This window comes from Harpegnathos saltator, unplaced genomic scaffold (assembly GCF_003227715.2).
Source record: "Harpegnathos saltator strain DR-91 unplaced genomic scaffold, Hsal_v8.6 scaffold796, whole genome shotgun sequence".
Classification (NCBI taxonomy): domain Eukaryota; kingdom Metazoa; phylum Arthropoda; class Insecta; order Hymenoptera; family Formicidae; genus Harpegnathos; species Harpegnathos saltator.
The window spans coordinates 7,905-23,276 of record NW_020230644.1 but is presented as its reverse complement, the minus strand read 5'-3'; the positions used below and the strand labels follow the sequence as shown (position 1 = coordinate 23,276).

Genomic DNA, 15,372 nt, shown 5'->3' with positions numbered 1-15,372 from the left:
CGTTCCTTTGAGATGCCTATGATGTTAGCTAGCTCACTCAATTTCATTTTGCGGTCATTCAACACGATTTCACTGATTTTCTGGATGTTTTCTGGAGTAACTGCCTCATTTGGCCTTCCTGAACGTGGTGCATCATTTGTGCTCGTACGGTTACGACGAAACTCAGCAAACCAATATTTGATGGTTGAATTCGGTGGAGCAGATGTGCCGTAACATTTATCAAGCCATGCCTTTGCTTCAACAGTGTTTTTTCCCATCAGGAAGCAATGTTTAATCAAAACACGAAATTCACTTTTTTCCACAGTAAAAATAAATTCAGAGGTAACGTCACTTCGAAAGCTATAACTTGTACACGAGTCAACGAAATATCATGAAGTTTTTACAGCATCTACGTTAAGGTTGGTACTCTATAGGAAATATAAGGATTTTTAGTTTGTGGCGCCATCTATATGTCAGGCCAAAGACTTTTCAGCCCATGTAGTAGATCTACCATTCTGTCCGACGCAAACGAAGCCTCCAAACAAACGGCAAGAAAAACTCCTTGCGACTTTATATAATAAGCAGTGTTATGTTATTCATTATCGCAACCTGCAGCAGTGCATACGCCATGGTCTTCGTATCGAAAAGATTCATCGCATACTCCAATTCGTACAATCTTCATGGCTACACAACTGCATAGAATTAAATACGCAGTTTCGAACGCATGCAACAAACGATTTTGAGAAAAATGTATACAAATTGATGAACAACGCGGTATTCGGCAAAACAATAGAAAATGTTCGCAATCATGTCGATGTAAAACTTTTGACAAAATGGGATGGACGATGGGGTACAGAGATAATGGTCGCAATGCCCAATTTTCATAACAGGAGCATTTTTTCAGAAAATTTGGTTGCAGTTGAATTGCGAAGACTCGAAGTGAAGTTCAACAAGCCGATATATGTGGGTATGTGTATTCTCGACATATCTAAGACCTGCTTGTTTGAATTTCACCATGAGTACATGTCACCTCTATATCGCGAGAAATGTAAAGTACTGTATACGGACACAGATAGTTTAATTTACCATGTAATGTCCGACGATGTATATGAGTTAATGAAACGTGACATTGCTAGGTTTGATACGAGCGATTATCCTCAAAATAACATATACGGTATACCGCTTAAGAACAAAAAAGTTCCAGGGCTTATGAAAGACGAAAATAACGAAGCTATAATGACAGAATTCATCAGGCTCAGAGCAAAATGTATGCGCTGAAAGTAGAAAGTAAAAAGGATACTGTTACGTCCTGTAGATTTAATTAGTAAAAATTCTTTCCTCTCGCAGATTTATATTCTCCTAATATAACTATAATAGGAATATATACATATATAAATATAAATTAGGAAACAGACCCATCTGGCGAACAGCCGTCGCGCCAAATGAAAAGCGATTCGGGAAAATTCCATAACAGGAAACAATGCCCTGTTGTAAAAACCTATACCTGGGTAGTGTTCGCCAAGTGTGTCCGTCGTCCCAGCTATAAAAACTTGAAACTCCGCGCTAATAAACCTTCAGTGAAACAAAGCAACTCAGAGCATCCCTGCTCTAAAACTTGAAACTCACATCTTCCCAATCCAAAACCATATGTGCCCAATCAGTCAACCAACAAAGCCTACTTCACTGATAGTCGTAAAATCTGATCCCAGCCTTTGATTTACGGCATTTTGATTTTTCCAGCCGTCCACTTGTATACATTTCTCTATCTCAAGAACCCACCACCTCTACGCTTGTCGCGCCTAACTCATTCAGCCAATCATATATCCACCTAAAACTATGAGACACTCACGCTCCACCCTTTAGCCCTTCCATATTCATATCTCCAAAAACTAACTGTCTCCTCCCACGATGTCTTTTAACTTTGCTAATGGCTGAGACTTTTTCCCACTAAGACCAATCCACCCCTTCCTCAAAGGCCATCTCTCTACCCACCCTGATAGCTTCTGCCTCCGATTATTACTATAAAAACCGCGGTAATCCGCCTCCGCGGCCACTTCTACTTCAACTTCTACCGTTACTTCTATTCTGAGAGACAGAAAGAACAGATTCACATAGATTCTAGTTTCAAAAATCAGACTTGTAAAAACACGTCCTTAGACTCAAATTCGTCTTCGGTTTTGTTTCGGTACTACATATTCTTTTACGTCCTCTGTCTTATTTATTTATTTTTGGGACTAAAAAAAATAAAAAGTTTGAATCACTGCTATTGTGCCATAATTGGACAATTGGAAGGGAGTGGACGAGCACAACGTGACCTATCGAGCAGGAGCTACCAAACATCAATTTTATTTTTGCTCACCTTCAGGATAACAGGAGTCAGCAGTAAGTTCTGTTTTTTTTTGCTTCTACCTTTTCTACCACCATCTTATTAATTCCCCATATTATTGAAATCCGTTTTAGTGGGTCATTATAACAACATAGGGATAACCCTCCACCACGTTTTCCGAACTATCCACTCCCTTAAATTCACCCGACCACTCACGCTCCCCCTCACCCGACTAATTCTTTACTCATATTCCTACCTTTTTTTTATTATTTCCTCCTTCTTTCACTTCTCATACATACACACATACACATACACAGTCATTCCTCAACTGTATTGAACCGCGCCGTAATTCATTTTGTTATTTTAATAAATCTGTTTATATTTCATTCTTTTTCCAATTGATTTCAAAATCACATATACCCTTCCAACAGTCAACTCATGGTCCTATCCCCGGTAAAGGGATTCGCGTCCCTGACCGAAAAACGGACCACTCGTCGTACGTCGGTGCCCGAGTAAAGGGACCCGTCGGGTCCCTGACCCGTTCACTGACACGCATGTACGAACGAGGTTCGCCTTACTCGCGAACGAAAGGGTTGCGTTCCTCCTCTAGGACGTAACAATACTAAAAGGGCGAAGGGTGTTAAGAGGAATATTATAGCACGAACGATCAATTTTGACGATTACACGCATTGTTTGAGAGAGGAAATTGAAACGAGTCGGCGTCAATCGTACATAAGATCCAAGTTGCATGAGGTATACACGGTATTCGAAACGAAAACTGCTCTCAGTCCATACAATGATAAGCGATTTATTATGCCTGATTCGATAAATACATTACCATGGGGACATTATAGTATACTATTATAACGTTTATTTGTTTTATTAGCTATTTTACAATTAAATATATCATCAAATGTTCTAATAAAACTGTATTCATTTTTTACAATACATTATCCTTTTGTATCCATGAATTATACGAATTGTCGAATTCCAACCATTTTATATACACTTTGTCGCCTTGCCTGCGCAACACCTTTTCTACTAAGTATACATCTGGATTGGTGACACTATGTAGTTCGTGTTCGTAGAAATCCCGGCGATAGGTTTTCCGCACGAGTCTGCGAGTAGGTAAGTTGCAGGATTAGTTGTCTGCACTTTGACGATTTTAAACACTTCGGTTGTCCAATTCGGTGTATAGCCTTTTTCAAAGATAGTTTTGAATTTGCTGACGCGTACCAGATCACCCACTTTGAATTTCGCAGGCGCTGCAATCTTTATGTTACTATAAACTGTGTTTAAGAGCTTATTAGCAATCGTAGGAGTCACATCGATAGGACGCATGCCGATAGTTCGATGTTTTCGCGTGTTGTATTCAGCGACGAGGCGCGGTAATGAGTCGATCCATTTGTAAGTTCCGTTGAACGTAAACATTTTCCACATGTTGTTCTTTAACGTGCGGTTGAATCGCTCCACAACAGATGCCTTCATTACTGAATAAGTCGAATAATGATTGACACCGTGTTTCTTCACAAGTCTCTGCAACTCTGTATTGTAAAACTCCTTTCCCTGATCAGTTTGCAAGTTCTTCGGACATCTTCCACCCGTTCGAATTATCTTTGCGAATGCCTCAGTTATCACCTTTCCGCTTTTGCTCTTTAACGGCATGGTCCATGTGTGCTTGCTCAGTACATCGATAATGGTGAGTATGTAGTGGTGGCCTCCATTGAATCGCGAGTAAGGACGCATTTCCATCACATCAGCCTGCCAAAGATCATCGTATCCACGCACTATGACGCGTCTGCGAGGAAAATTTCGTCTCGCTGGAGCGTGTAATTCTTTCACTAGTTGTTCTTTTTCGGAATGTTTCTTCTCATTATTTTTCCCCGTTACTCGCCGAGTCGTTTTCCCATCATGTGTGAAGCTTTGTCGCTTTACACCGGCAAAAACAGCTGAAATAGTACCGATGAGTTGCTTCTCTGAACTTTTCTTCTTTTTATTAAACTTTGACGATTGCTTCACCATTGCAGCTCGTGATGATCCGTCTCTTGCTTATGTCGATACTATATGTCGATTCAACTACAATATTCTATTTTTATATTTTCGACGATTTCTTTATCTCTGAATCTGTCCAGTCTAAAATTCGTTCTGTGTTCTCATGAATGCTATTTATGCTCAGTATGTTTTTCTTCTGGTAGTCTTCCAGCCAATCCTTCAATTTTTTAACATTCTCATCTACATACTGCTTCGTCTCAACGTTACTCTCATGCAGTAGAAGCTTTACAGAATTTATATTCTCATATACTGCTTCTTCTCAACGTTACTCTCATGCAGCAGAAGTTTTACAGACTTTATACTCTCATCCATATAATTTTTGTGCGCAACATCATTGAAGGCTCTCGGCCGCGTTACATAATGTATCGCGTGCCCTGTTGCGTCAAAACCTTTGCCATCGGCGGTTAGACAAAGGGCATTTTCATGTACGTATCGTTTGGTTGCAACATCATTCAAATGATTTCTCACACCTGCAATACATTTTTCCACGTATTGTTTGGTTGCAACGTCACTATCGGCTTCAGGCTGCGCTACATGTTTTATCTTGCCCGATTTTGCATCAAAAACTTTGGCAGCGTTTAAACAAAGGGCATTTTCATGTATGTAATTTTCAACATGTTCATTCCATTGATGCGCTCGATCAGTTTTTGCACCATTGTTTTCTCGCGAGACTCCAAACTTATTCATCGACATTTCGGAACAAGTTGTACCGACTGACTGACTTGTGTCAGTGCCACGCTGCTCAATTTATAATGAGACCAGCTTCACGAAGTTCTTCGATAATCGAAAAAATTTCGTGCTCGTGCGAGTTGTTGCCAGCTTGGCGCGAAGCTTCAAACAATCGCAGACGGTCCACCAGCTAATTGGGATCATCCCAATGCACGTAATCGATATTGTTGTCATTTAAGGTCATCATAGCTTGTGATGCGTATAAACTTTTTCCTCCCACTTTATTGCTCGACGCATCTGATACTAGGGGCGCGATTATATGTTTATATTTGTGTCCCTTGTTACCGAGTATAGGATTTTGCGGGAGGTACTCGCGTCTGTGAGTATTTGTCGCCAATAGTATATTTTTGTATTTTTGCATATCAGCTTCGGTGTACACAGAATCGTCGGGGATTCTTTTGAATATTAGCTCGTAAAGACCGGGTGTTCCAATGTATCCTGTTTCGCCTATGATTAATCAGGTGTAGTAAAAAGAAATCCATTATTTTTGCATGAAATTGAAGGCTTTAATTACCATAGTTAGAATGATCCGATTTAGGTCAAATATGCGCCGTTTTGTTCGATAACTTGTTGCCATTTTAAAGGTAATTTCATTATGCCTCTCTCATAGAAGCCCTCGTCCTTATTGGCAAAAAATTGAGACAGTCGATTTTCACAAGCCTCTCTTGAAGCGAATTTTTCACCAGCAAAATTGTACGCCATGGACAGGAACAGATGGTAATCACTTGGTGCCAAATCCGGACTATAAGGTGGATGCATAAGAACCTCCCAACCAACAAGCTCCCGGAGCTTCTGGCGAGTCACTATCGATGTGTGTGGCCTGGCGTTGTCCTGATGGAACACAATTCCTCTCCTATTGGCCAAAGCTGGCCGCTTCTGGGCGATTGCTTCCTTCAAACGGTCCAATTGTTGACAGTACAGTTCCGAGTTAAGAGTTTTGCCGTAGGGGAGCAGCTCATAGTAGATAATTCCCTGCCAATCCCACCAAACACACAGCAAAACCTTCCTGGCCGTCAATCCTGGCTTGGCCACCGTTTCTGCCGGCTCACCGCGATTCGACCACGACCGTTTTCGCTTGACGTTGTCGTAAGTGATCCACTTTTCATCACCAGTGACCAACCGCTTCAGAAATGGATCGATTTTGTTGCGATTCAGCAGCGATTCGCAGATGGAAATTCGGTCCATGAGGTTTTTTTTCGTTAACTCGTGTGGCACCCATATATCGAGCTTCTTTTTGTATCCAGTCTTATTCAAATGGTTCCAAACGGTTTTTTGTGCAATCTTTAGCTCTTGGGCAATCGAAACAGTGCTTACATGACGGTCGGACTCGATAATGTCCATGATTTTATCGATATTTTCGGCAATTGGCCTTCCAGTGCGTGGTGCATCTTTGACATCGAAATTACCGGAACGGAATCGATGAAACCAAAATTGCGCGTGATTGGCTGTTACATCAGGACCATTAACACTATTCACATTTTCAGCCGCCTGGCTTGCGTTTTCGCCTTTATCGAAGAAAAACTGTAAAATATAGCGTATTTTCTCTTTGCTAGTGTCCATCTTTGACGCGCGCTCAAACAAAATTGAGTCAACTAATCACAAAACTGTCAGAAAAGTTTTTTTAATACGAAATCTCATCTTTCTAACGCTATCTAGTGGAACCCAATCGGACTTATACAACGCGAGATACAGATAACTAAAGCCATCTATTGGAAAAATAATGGATTTCTTTTTACTACACCTGATATTATCGTCTCTGTCCACATCGATACATTTATCAGCATACCGAGCATCGCTCCATCGTTACTAAGACGTACGCCGTAAACATAATCTATAGTGTTATCTTTTCCACTGCTTAGCACAGCTCCCATATATTTTTGACCCAACGGACCAAAATGATCACGTAAAGTTTGTTGTCCTTTGTACGTTCGTAACTGACGTCTAACGGATGTCACTACCGGTTTATCGGGGGTTTCGGAAACATTCTCATCATCATCATCATCAGTGAGTAGATTGTCGATCGGTGAAGGTTCATGCGACATTCCATGTAGTTCCTCATGTTGTAGAGCTCCCGTCGATGTAGGAACTATTAGAGGATCGTTTAGTAGTTTCCGTTCCGGTGTAGTCAATGCGACTGGTGAAAGTTTTGCCTTAAAGTTTTACGCTTTATCTTTTTTTCGGGTTTTAATATTACAATCTTTGTTTCTTCGCTTGTACTCATTGATAGTGGCTCAGTTTTAACATCAACGTTACTTTGCACATTAGAGCTGCTTCCCGCGATTTGCTTGAGAGGTTCAATAATAGGTTTAAAGTGTCTCTCCAATGCAGAATTTTCCACCATTCTACCGGTTTTCAAAGCGCGATACTTCTTGCGGATCGATTCGCTCGTTTTTGCAATCTCTTCTACTACCTTTTCACGATCCATGATCTTCACGCTACTATTCATCATTGATATGTTTGTCTTGTGAATGTTGAAGATGTTACCACGTTGAGGTTAAAATGACGATTATGCATCTCACAGCACAGCAAAGTCGTTAAATCCTTTCCTGTATCGTCCGCCGGTCATTGAGCTGTACTTATCAATCACTGTGAAACCATATTTATCCTCCCAACATTTGCAACACAATGTACTGAAATCCTCATATGACATGTCAGTGTTCACATGATTGTTGTACACATGTTTCAAGTTGGTACCATCCTGTTTAAAGAGAATCAGAAGATTTGCATTGTCCCGTATAAGATGCTTGGATATTTTTGCGTACGTCTGACAGAGATAGAAACAGTCAACGCTCGAATGACGACCCATTGCAAAGTATTCTCTTATCGTATCTTGTTTGTCACATGCAACGTCATCAAAGATAAAAATGGTATTTTTGGGTGCTTCGGTCGTTGGAATCACATCGCTGTTATTGGAGAATGTAAAGTATCCAATTTCATCTATCGATTTCAGCAGATTTTCCAAGTAGCGATATTTAGGTTGTTGCAACGATTTCGAGTACACGTACAAGTTCTCGAAACATAGACCGTGCGGACTTTCCAACAAGCTAATGAGAATGTTTGTCTTGCCGCAATTCGAGAGACCGCATATGATGCCACGTATGGTGTTCGGAAGCATGTTTCCATGCCTGCGCGCCTCTTGCTCAAGCATTGATTCCGTTTTATTGTCGAAATTTGTCACGCATATCGACGTTGATTGCTTCACGAACCGCATGTTTCCCCCGTGAGTCGCAAAATAATTTAAATGTGACGTTGATTTAACTATATATATAAGCGCGTCAATCTTGGAAACACTCAGTTTAGAAAATGTTCCTCCTGTTGACAGATACCCATAATATTCGAGAGCTAACCTCCGAACAACTGAAATATATACCGAAGATTGTTCTGTTACGCGAATTTGCAAAGTATATTGACGATTTGCAGGATAGACTCCCGGAACATTTAAGAGTCGATCCAGAGGTTCAGCAGTATCGTCGGTGTTTGGAACATTACAATCGTCCGTGGCAGCAAACACATATCGACGGTCCAGCACCGCTGATCAGGGACTGTAGTGAATGTCGTCGACAAAAGTCAAAGTCGGCAGTGGTCTATTGAATCGCGCGGTAAATGCGCTTCCTATCGAACTACACATTCCAGGATATCAATTTTGTGGTCCTGGAACTCGCTTGGTAAAACGATTGGCCAGAGGTGACCAAGGCATTAATTCATTGGACGCGGCGTGTCGTGAGCACGATATAGCCTATTCGCGTAGCAGTAATCTCACCGATCGGCACGCTGCGGATGAGATTCTCGCTGCGAAAGCGCGAAAACGCATAACTTCGAAAGAATCAACTCTAGGCGAGAAAGCTGCTGCTGCAGTCGTTTGGGCTGCTATGAAAGCCAAAACGAAAATCGGCATGGACATGGGCACGAAGAAAAAGAAGTCGTCCAAGAAAGAAATCCGAAAACGAGCACTTCCAGTAGCAAAACTGGGTGGTATTTTACCAGTTCTACCATTACTGGGAGTTCTCGGTTCACTAGTCGGTGGAGCGGCGGGTGTCGCAAAAGCGGTGAATGATGGCAAAGCCGCGCAACGCCAGCTGGAAGAATTAAAACGTCATCATCGCGCAATGGAAGGTCGCGCTACGAAAGGTCGCGGAATCTATCTTGCTCCGTACAAGCGCGGGAAAGGCGCTGCAGAAAAAAAAAAAACGTCAAAGAAACGCTAAAATTACCTACGGGTGCAATGACTAATGTACAGTTGGAAAGACTAGCGAGGCGTATGCGTATATCTTTCTTTCGAGGTGTTTTCATGCGTGACGCCTTACCCATAGATGGAGTACGTCAAAACGAGAGCGGTATTGTAAATTTAGACAACACAGAGGAACCAGGTACTCACTGGGTGGCGTATGCGAAAAGAAGAAATCGTGCAGTATATTTTGACAGTTTTGGTAATCTTCGACCGCCCAAGGAATTGATTTGATACCTTGAGAGAGATGTAGTGAAAATTTTGTACAATCGCACATCATATCAACATTACAACCAGAGCATTTGCGGACAATTGTGCTTGCAGTTTCTCCAAACGGTAGAGGATCAATTTAAATGATGATGATGACATTCCACTAACAGCAGTCAGTATTCGTTCGGCAGTTTGCAAACATGTCGCTAATGCTTACGTTGACTGGCAACAGTAGCACCCTTACGGTGAGCTGCTTTCCCGCTATAGATTTCAGCGATGGTGATTACGAGCTCGGTTTAACGGATTTCGAAGCGTACAATACGATACCAAACGTAAATTCGTCGAATAATAAATTTTACTATGGTGCTAACGATGAAGAAATTACGATTCCTGAAGGATCGTACGAATTGCGCGCCATATACGAATATCTGAAACGTGCAATTTCACATTCTCCAAAAGCAGTGCGTTCCAAAAATAATCCATATAGAGATGACGAGAATGAATATCCTATAATAATTCGTGCCAATAATAATACGATGAGGAGTGAAATAAAATGTGCTTATAGAATAAATTTTAGCAAACCAAACAACATTGTCTCGCTTTTGGGATTCTCATCGAGTTGTATATTAGAACCGCATCGATGGTATGAATCGGACTCACCGATTAAGATTATCAACGTGAATATCATTCGTATAGAATGCAGCATTGTCAGTGGTGCGTACAGTAACAGTATGCGTGTACATACGATACATGAATTCTCGCCTAAGGTGCCACCAGGATATAAGATATCGGAAACACCGACACTTGTCATTTATCTTCCAATCATCGCACGGAGCATTACAGATTTAACGGTGCGTGTAGTTGATCAAGAAGGACAATCGCTCGATTTTCGAGGAGAAGAGATTACCGTTAGATTGCACGTACGACGGCGACGATAATAAATGTAATCTATGAAATGCTTGTGGTGAATCAAGTGGAACAGGTGAAACAAGCTGGAAATATACTTTTTACGAGATGCGCAATTAACAGTACAAAATCCCTCTTTCGAAAGAAACTCAGCGCGTTGAACGTTGAATTTTTGAAATCTCTGGAATTCATCGTACGAAACCCATACAGCAGCAGGATTTATACATATTGCCATGAGAAAGTTATCTCTATGTCGAGGGGAAAGTGACGAAACAAGTTGCAGTCGATGGTGCGACTGTAACGTTGGGATATAATGGCGTTGCATTCATGTTTGATGAGATCCGTTATGAACTGGATGGTGTGGAGATTGATCGTAACAGAAACGTGGGAATAACTTCAACGCTCAAAAACTATGTATCGATATCTTCAGACAAAAATGCCGTCATGAAAAGTGCCGCGTGGGATACGACTGACACTATTTCGCCGGACGGGTACTTCAACTTTTGTGTACCGCTCAACGTTTTGCTAGGATTCTGTGAAGACTACAAACGTATAGTGATTAACGCGCGTCACGAATTGATTCTATTACGATCGCGCAGCGACAACAACAGTCTACTAGGATCTTCAGCGCTGGATCCTAAGATTGAGCTATTCAAGATACAATGGCGAATGCCTCACGTAATCTTGAACGATATCAATAAACTTTCCATGCTGAAAACTTTGGAGGATGGACGAGGACCTGAGTATGAGTTTCCGCTTGTGGGATCTGTATGAATTTCCTCTACTGCAAAGCACGACCAAACACTTGTGGACCGTCAAAACTGCTACTAATTTGGAGAAACCTCGATATGTTATTTTTGCGCTGCAGACTGGCCGGAAGAATGTCATGTCGAAAAATATAACTCGTTTCAATGACTGCAAATTGATCAACGTGAAGCTCTATCTGAATTCAGAGTGTTATCCGTATGACGACATGAATTTGGACTTTACAAAAAATAAATACGCCGTACTTTACGATATGTATAGACATTTTCGTAAATCGTATTATAGATGCGACAATGCTGAGGCATGGTTAACAACTATCGACTTTCTGCGGCTAGGTTCTTTTGTGGTTATCGATTGCTCGCGTCAAAATGAGTCCGTCAAGAGTGCCACTGTGGATGTGCGGATAGAATTTAAGTGTAAGGAGAATATACCGGCGAATACTACCGCATATTGTCTCATCTTGCATGATCGATGTAGTTGAATACAGTCCGCTAACCAACATGGTGCGCAAACTTAACTAACATCAGAAAGTATGTACGAGAAAAGAATAATACATGCAACAAAGTGCTATAAACAACATTTCTCTCCCGGACGTGTCGAAGAATATTTCACCATGGATGTGCCGACTTTTGTGGATCTACAATACAAGGGTACATGGTTGGAAAGAGATTTATTGTAAAAGAAGCGGCGATACTGAAGAATGGAACTATTCTTTCACACTACATCTTCACGAGTCCGATGCCATGGCATCTGCTCACAAGATCAGACAAATCGAGAGTCTACTGGTTAACGGCTAATCATTATGGATTACGATGGGAAGATGAAAATACTGCAGTCAAATACTACTACGTCAAATACTGCAGAGCTGAACATTTGATTACTACCGCTGTGGTGGGTGATATGTATGGCGAGCTTGAAGATGTCGCATCTCAACTTGTGTATGTAAAGGGGCATGAGAAGCGGGAATGTTACACCTTCTGGATGACAATGTGAGAAGCAACGTGATCATTAGGACCGTGGACACCGATTATGATGACATGCCTTCTCTGCAAAAATTGAATAATACTTTTCGATGTAATAATCATATGAAAAATTGTGCATTACAGAACGTACTAAACATTTTCAATTAGTGGTCTTGGAGAGAATTGTACGACGCTTAATAAAACATTATTTCAAATGTACAGATGTTTCTTCCAACACGCTTATCCCCTTTCACCTCTTAGGATTTTATATGATAATTGTGTTTGATAAAAATATAGTTCTTTATTTGCGGTATGATGATTATTAGACGTCCGAGAGACGTCCGATAAACGTTCGAGAGACGTCCGAGAGACGTCCGATAGACGTTCGAGAGATGTCCGATAGACGTTCGATAGTAATCGCGGGGCCCAGGTTCGACCCTACCTACACAACAATGTTTGTTCTTTTGACGTATGCGTGACGTCACGGTCGCCATCTTACCTGTAACGTGACATCTACTAGCAATAGGCGACGGTGGTCTAGAAGGTTCGAGTGCTCGATAGCAACCGCGGGACCCGGGTTGAGTCTGGCCTATACCGCCGCCATGTTTTTTCTTTTGACGTATGCGTGACGTCATCACACATATACTATAAGAACCTTCGCTAGACGTCTACTAACAACAGGCAGCAATGGTCTAGGAGGTTCGAGCGTCCGATAGCAACCCGCGGGGCCCAGGTTCCGAGTCTACCTACAGTCCGACGCGTTTTTCTCTCGTGACGTCACGGCCGCCATCTTGCTCATAGAATTAAAAATTCTGGGGTAGAGGAGGAGAGGGTACCAATAAAGAGGGGGTATCAATTAAGAGGGGGGATCAATTAAGAGGGGGGATCAATTAAGAGGGGGGATAGATTAAGAGAGGGATCAATTAAGAGGGGGTATCAATTAGGGGGGTATTAATTAAAAAATATTAATTAATAAATAACGTCTTTTGCATAATTAATTAGCAATTTGGGTTAGAATCCCCCTAGTCTATCTATTGTTGTGGATGGAGCGCGAGTCATTGGTTATACTATAACACATACTATAACACATGCAGGTAGATCTCGCAAACATCGCATACCGGAAGAGCTGCTCGATGGGTATTATGAAACAACTGCTTATGAGAATCCTGCGCAAAGACATGTGTTGCAATTTCACGAGTGTTTTTGGCATGGATGTCCCGCGTGTTTCAGGGTGAATCGTGATAGCCCACTCTCGACCACTGTGAAGGGGGATACTATTGAGTCGCGATACGAGCATACACGCGTGATAACATCTCGTCTACAGAAGCTAGGTCTCAGGTTACATCGTAACGGAGAAGTGGGAGTGCGTCTTCGATCGGGAGTTGCAGGACAATCAACCGATGCGCGATTTCCTTGCGAATCACTCGATGTTAGAAACTGAGCCTCTCGATCCTCGCGAAGCGTTCTTTGATGGTCGTACAGGGAACATCGTCACCCAGTGCGATGTTACGGGAAAGATACGTTACGTAACGTATGCTCCTTGTACCCGTTTGTGCTAAAGACGGGCTCTTTTCCGCTCGGTACCCGGACGTGTACGTGGGCGAAGAATGTTCCGCCTTGATTAGTATAGCTCCCGATTTTGACTTTAGCAGAGTGGAGGAGATCGTGCGGTGCAAGGTGCTCGCTCCGCGTGATCTCTTTCACCCTGTACTCCCATTTCGCGTTCGCGGAAAATTATTATTCGCCCTATGCCGTAGTTGCTGCGAGACATTTTTTCAATCTCCGTGCATTCATGATAATCCGACCGATCGAGAATTCGAGGGTACCTGGGTATCCTGTGAATTACGGAAGGCTATAGAGAAGGGCTATAGTGTCAGGTCCGTGAGCGAGATATGGAAATATAAGATTTCGCAATACGACCCAAGGACTCGGTTGGGAGGTATGTTCGCGGGATATATCAACTGCTTTCTGCAACTTAAGCAGGAGGCTAGCGGATGGTCTGTTGAATGCAGCGACGATGAAGAGGCCAAACAGCGATACCTGCGGGAATACGAAAAAACAGAGGGTATTGTTCTCGATAGAAACAATATCGCGGTAAATTCGGGGTTGCGTTCGGTTGCAAAGCTTTGCCTCAATTCGTTCTGGGGTAAATTCAGTCAGCGATCTAATCTGCCGAATATCGAAGTCATTAAGACACGTGAACATTTCATGTCGCTGCTCACGAGTCCCGAGCATGAAATCATAAACATATTGCTCGTGAACGATGAGGTTCTCTACGTCTCATGGCGATTACGATAAGAGGCGCTTGTTCCTTCTGCAACTACAAACGTCGTAATAGCGGCCTACACGACGGCACGCTTAAAATTGTACGTTTATTTAGAGAAATTAGATCGTAGAGTGTTATATTATGATACTGATTCATGTATATATTTGAGCACCGATGACGCCAATGAGTACGAGCCGCGTACGGATAATTTTTTGGGCGATATGACGGATGAACTCGAAAGTTATGGTCGAGGTAGTTACATAGAATCCTTTGTATCCGGAGGTCCAAAATTTTATGCCTATGTCGTTCGCACTTCACAAGGTAAAACCCATGAAGTTTGCAAAGTAAAAGGGATAACCTTGAACTTTGAGACTTCGAAATATATTAATTTTAGTAATATAAAAAATTTATTAGTCACCAATAAAATACCTATCGATAAGAACGAGGAAGAGAAGAAGGAGGATGCGAGGAAAACTTCGATAAATCTACGTTTTAGAGCGATTCGTCGTACAGCGTTTCACGACATTGTAACGAGAGACGAGAGCAAGTCATGCGTGCCGGTGCTCCTATAAGGTAGATTCGACGACACAGGTCACTCTGTGTCATACGGTTACTTAGTGGCGTAAGAATAATAGAGCGTGTTCTTTCTCCTCCAAATCTAAACACTTATTTGTAGAGTAAGAAAAATATAAATATAGACGTTCCCCCAAAAGCGACCAACCTGTATATCGCGTATGCACTAGCTCTATAAGAAACTTTTGTGCAAACTGTACGTATATATTCTATTAAAATAAAGCTTTTGCAAAATAAAGAAGAAATAAGTTCTTTTACAAATATATATGTATTTCTATCTTTGTATATGACCCCTGAATCACAATAAAATCTTAGCATATTATATCGGTAGAAGCAGTCTCTTTCACCCACAAGCGTTCGCTCGTACGAGCTCATTGAA

At 41.8% G+C, this 15,372-nt stretch overlaps 1 protein-coding gene across 1 annotated transcript; it reads left to right on the top strand.

Annotated features, from left to right (window-relative positions):
- Positions 1 to 741: 741 nt before the first annotated feature.
- LOC112590378 (uncharacterized) lies at positions 742 to 4,138 on the top strand. The gene is made up of 2 exons (XM_025306675.1): positions 742 to 942; positions 3,965 to 4,138. The coding sequence occupies exons 1-2, from the start codon at positions 742 to 744 to the stop codon at positions 4,136 to 4,138; spliced, it is 375 nt and encodes a 124-aa protein (XP_025162460.1).
- Positions 4,139 to 15,372: the final 11,234 nt, after the last annotated feature.

Coding starts and splice junctions, on each gene's coding strand:
- LOC112590378 (XM_025306675.1), top strand. CDS start 742: ATGAACAACGCGGTATTCGGCAAAACAATAGAAAATGTTCGCAATCAT. Junction 943..3,964: donor AGTTCAACAAGCCGATATAT/GTGGGTATGTGT, acceptor TTTGCTCTTTAA/CGGCATGGTCCATGTGTGCT.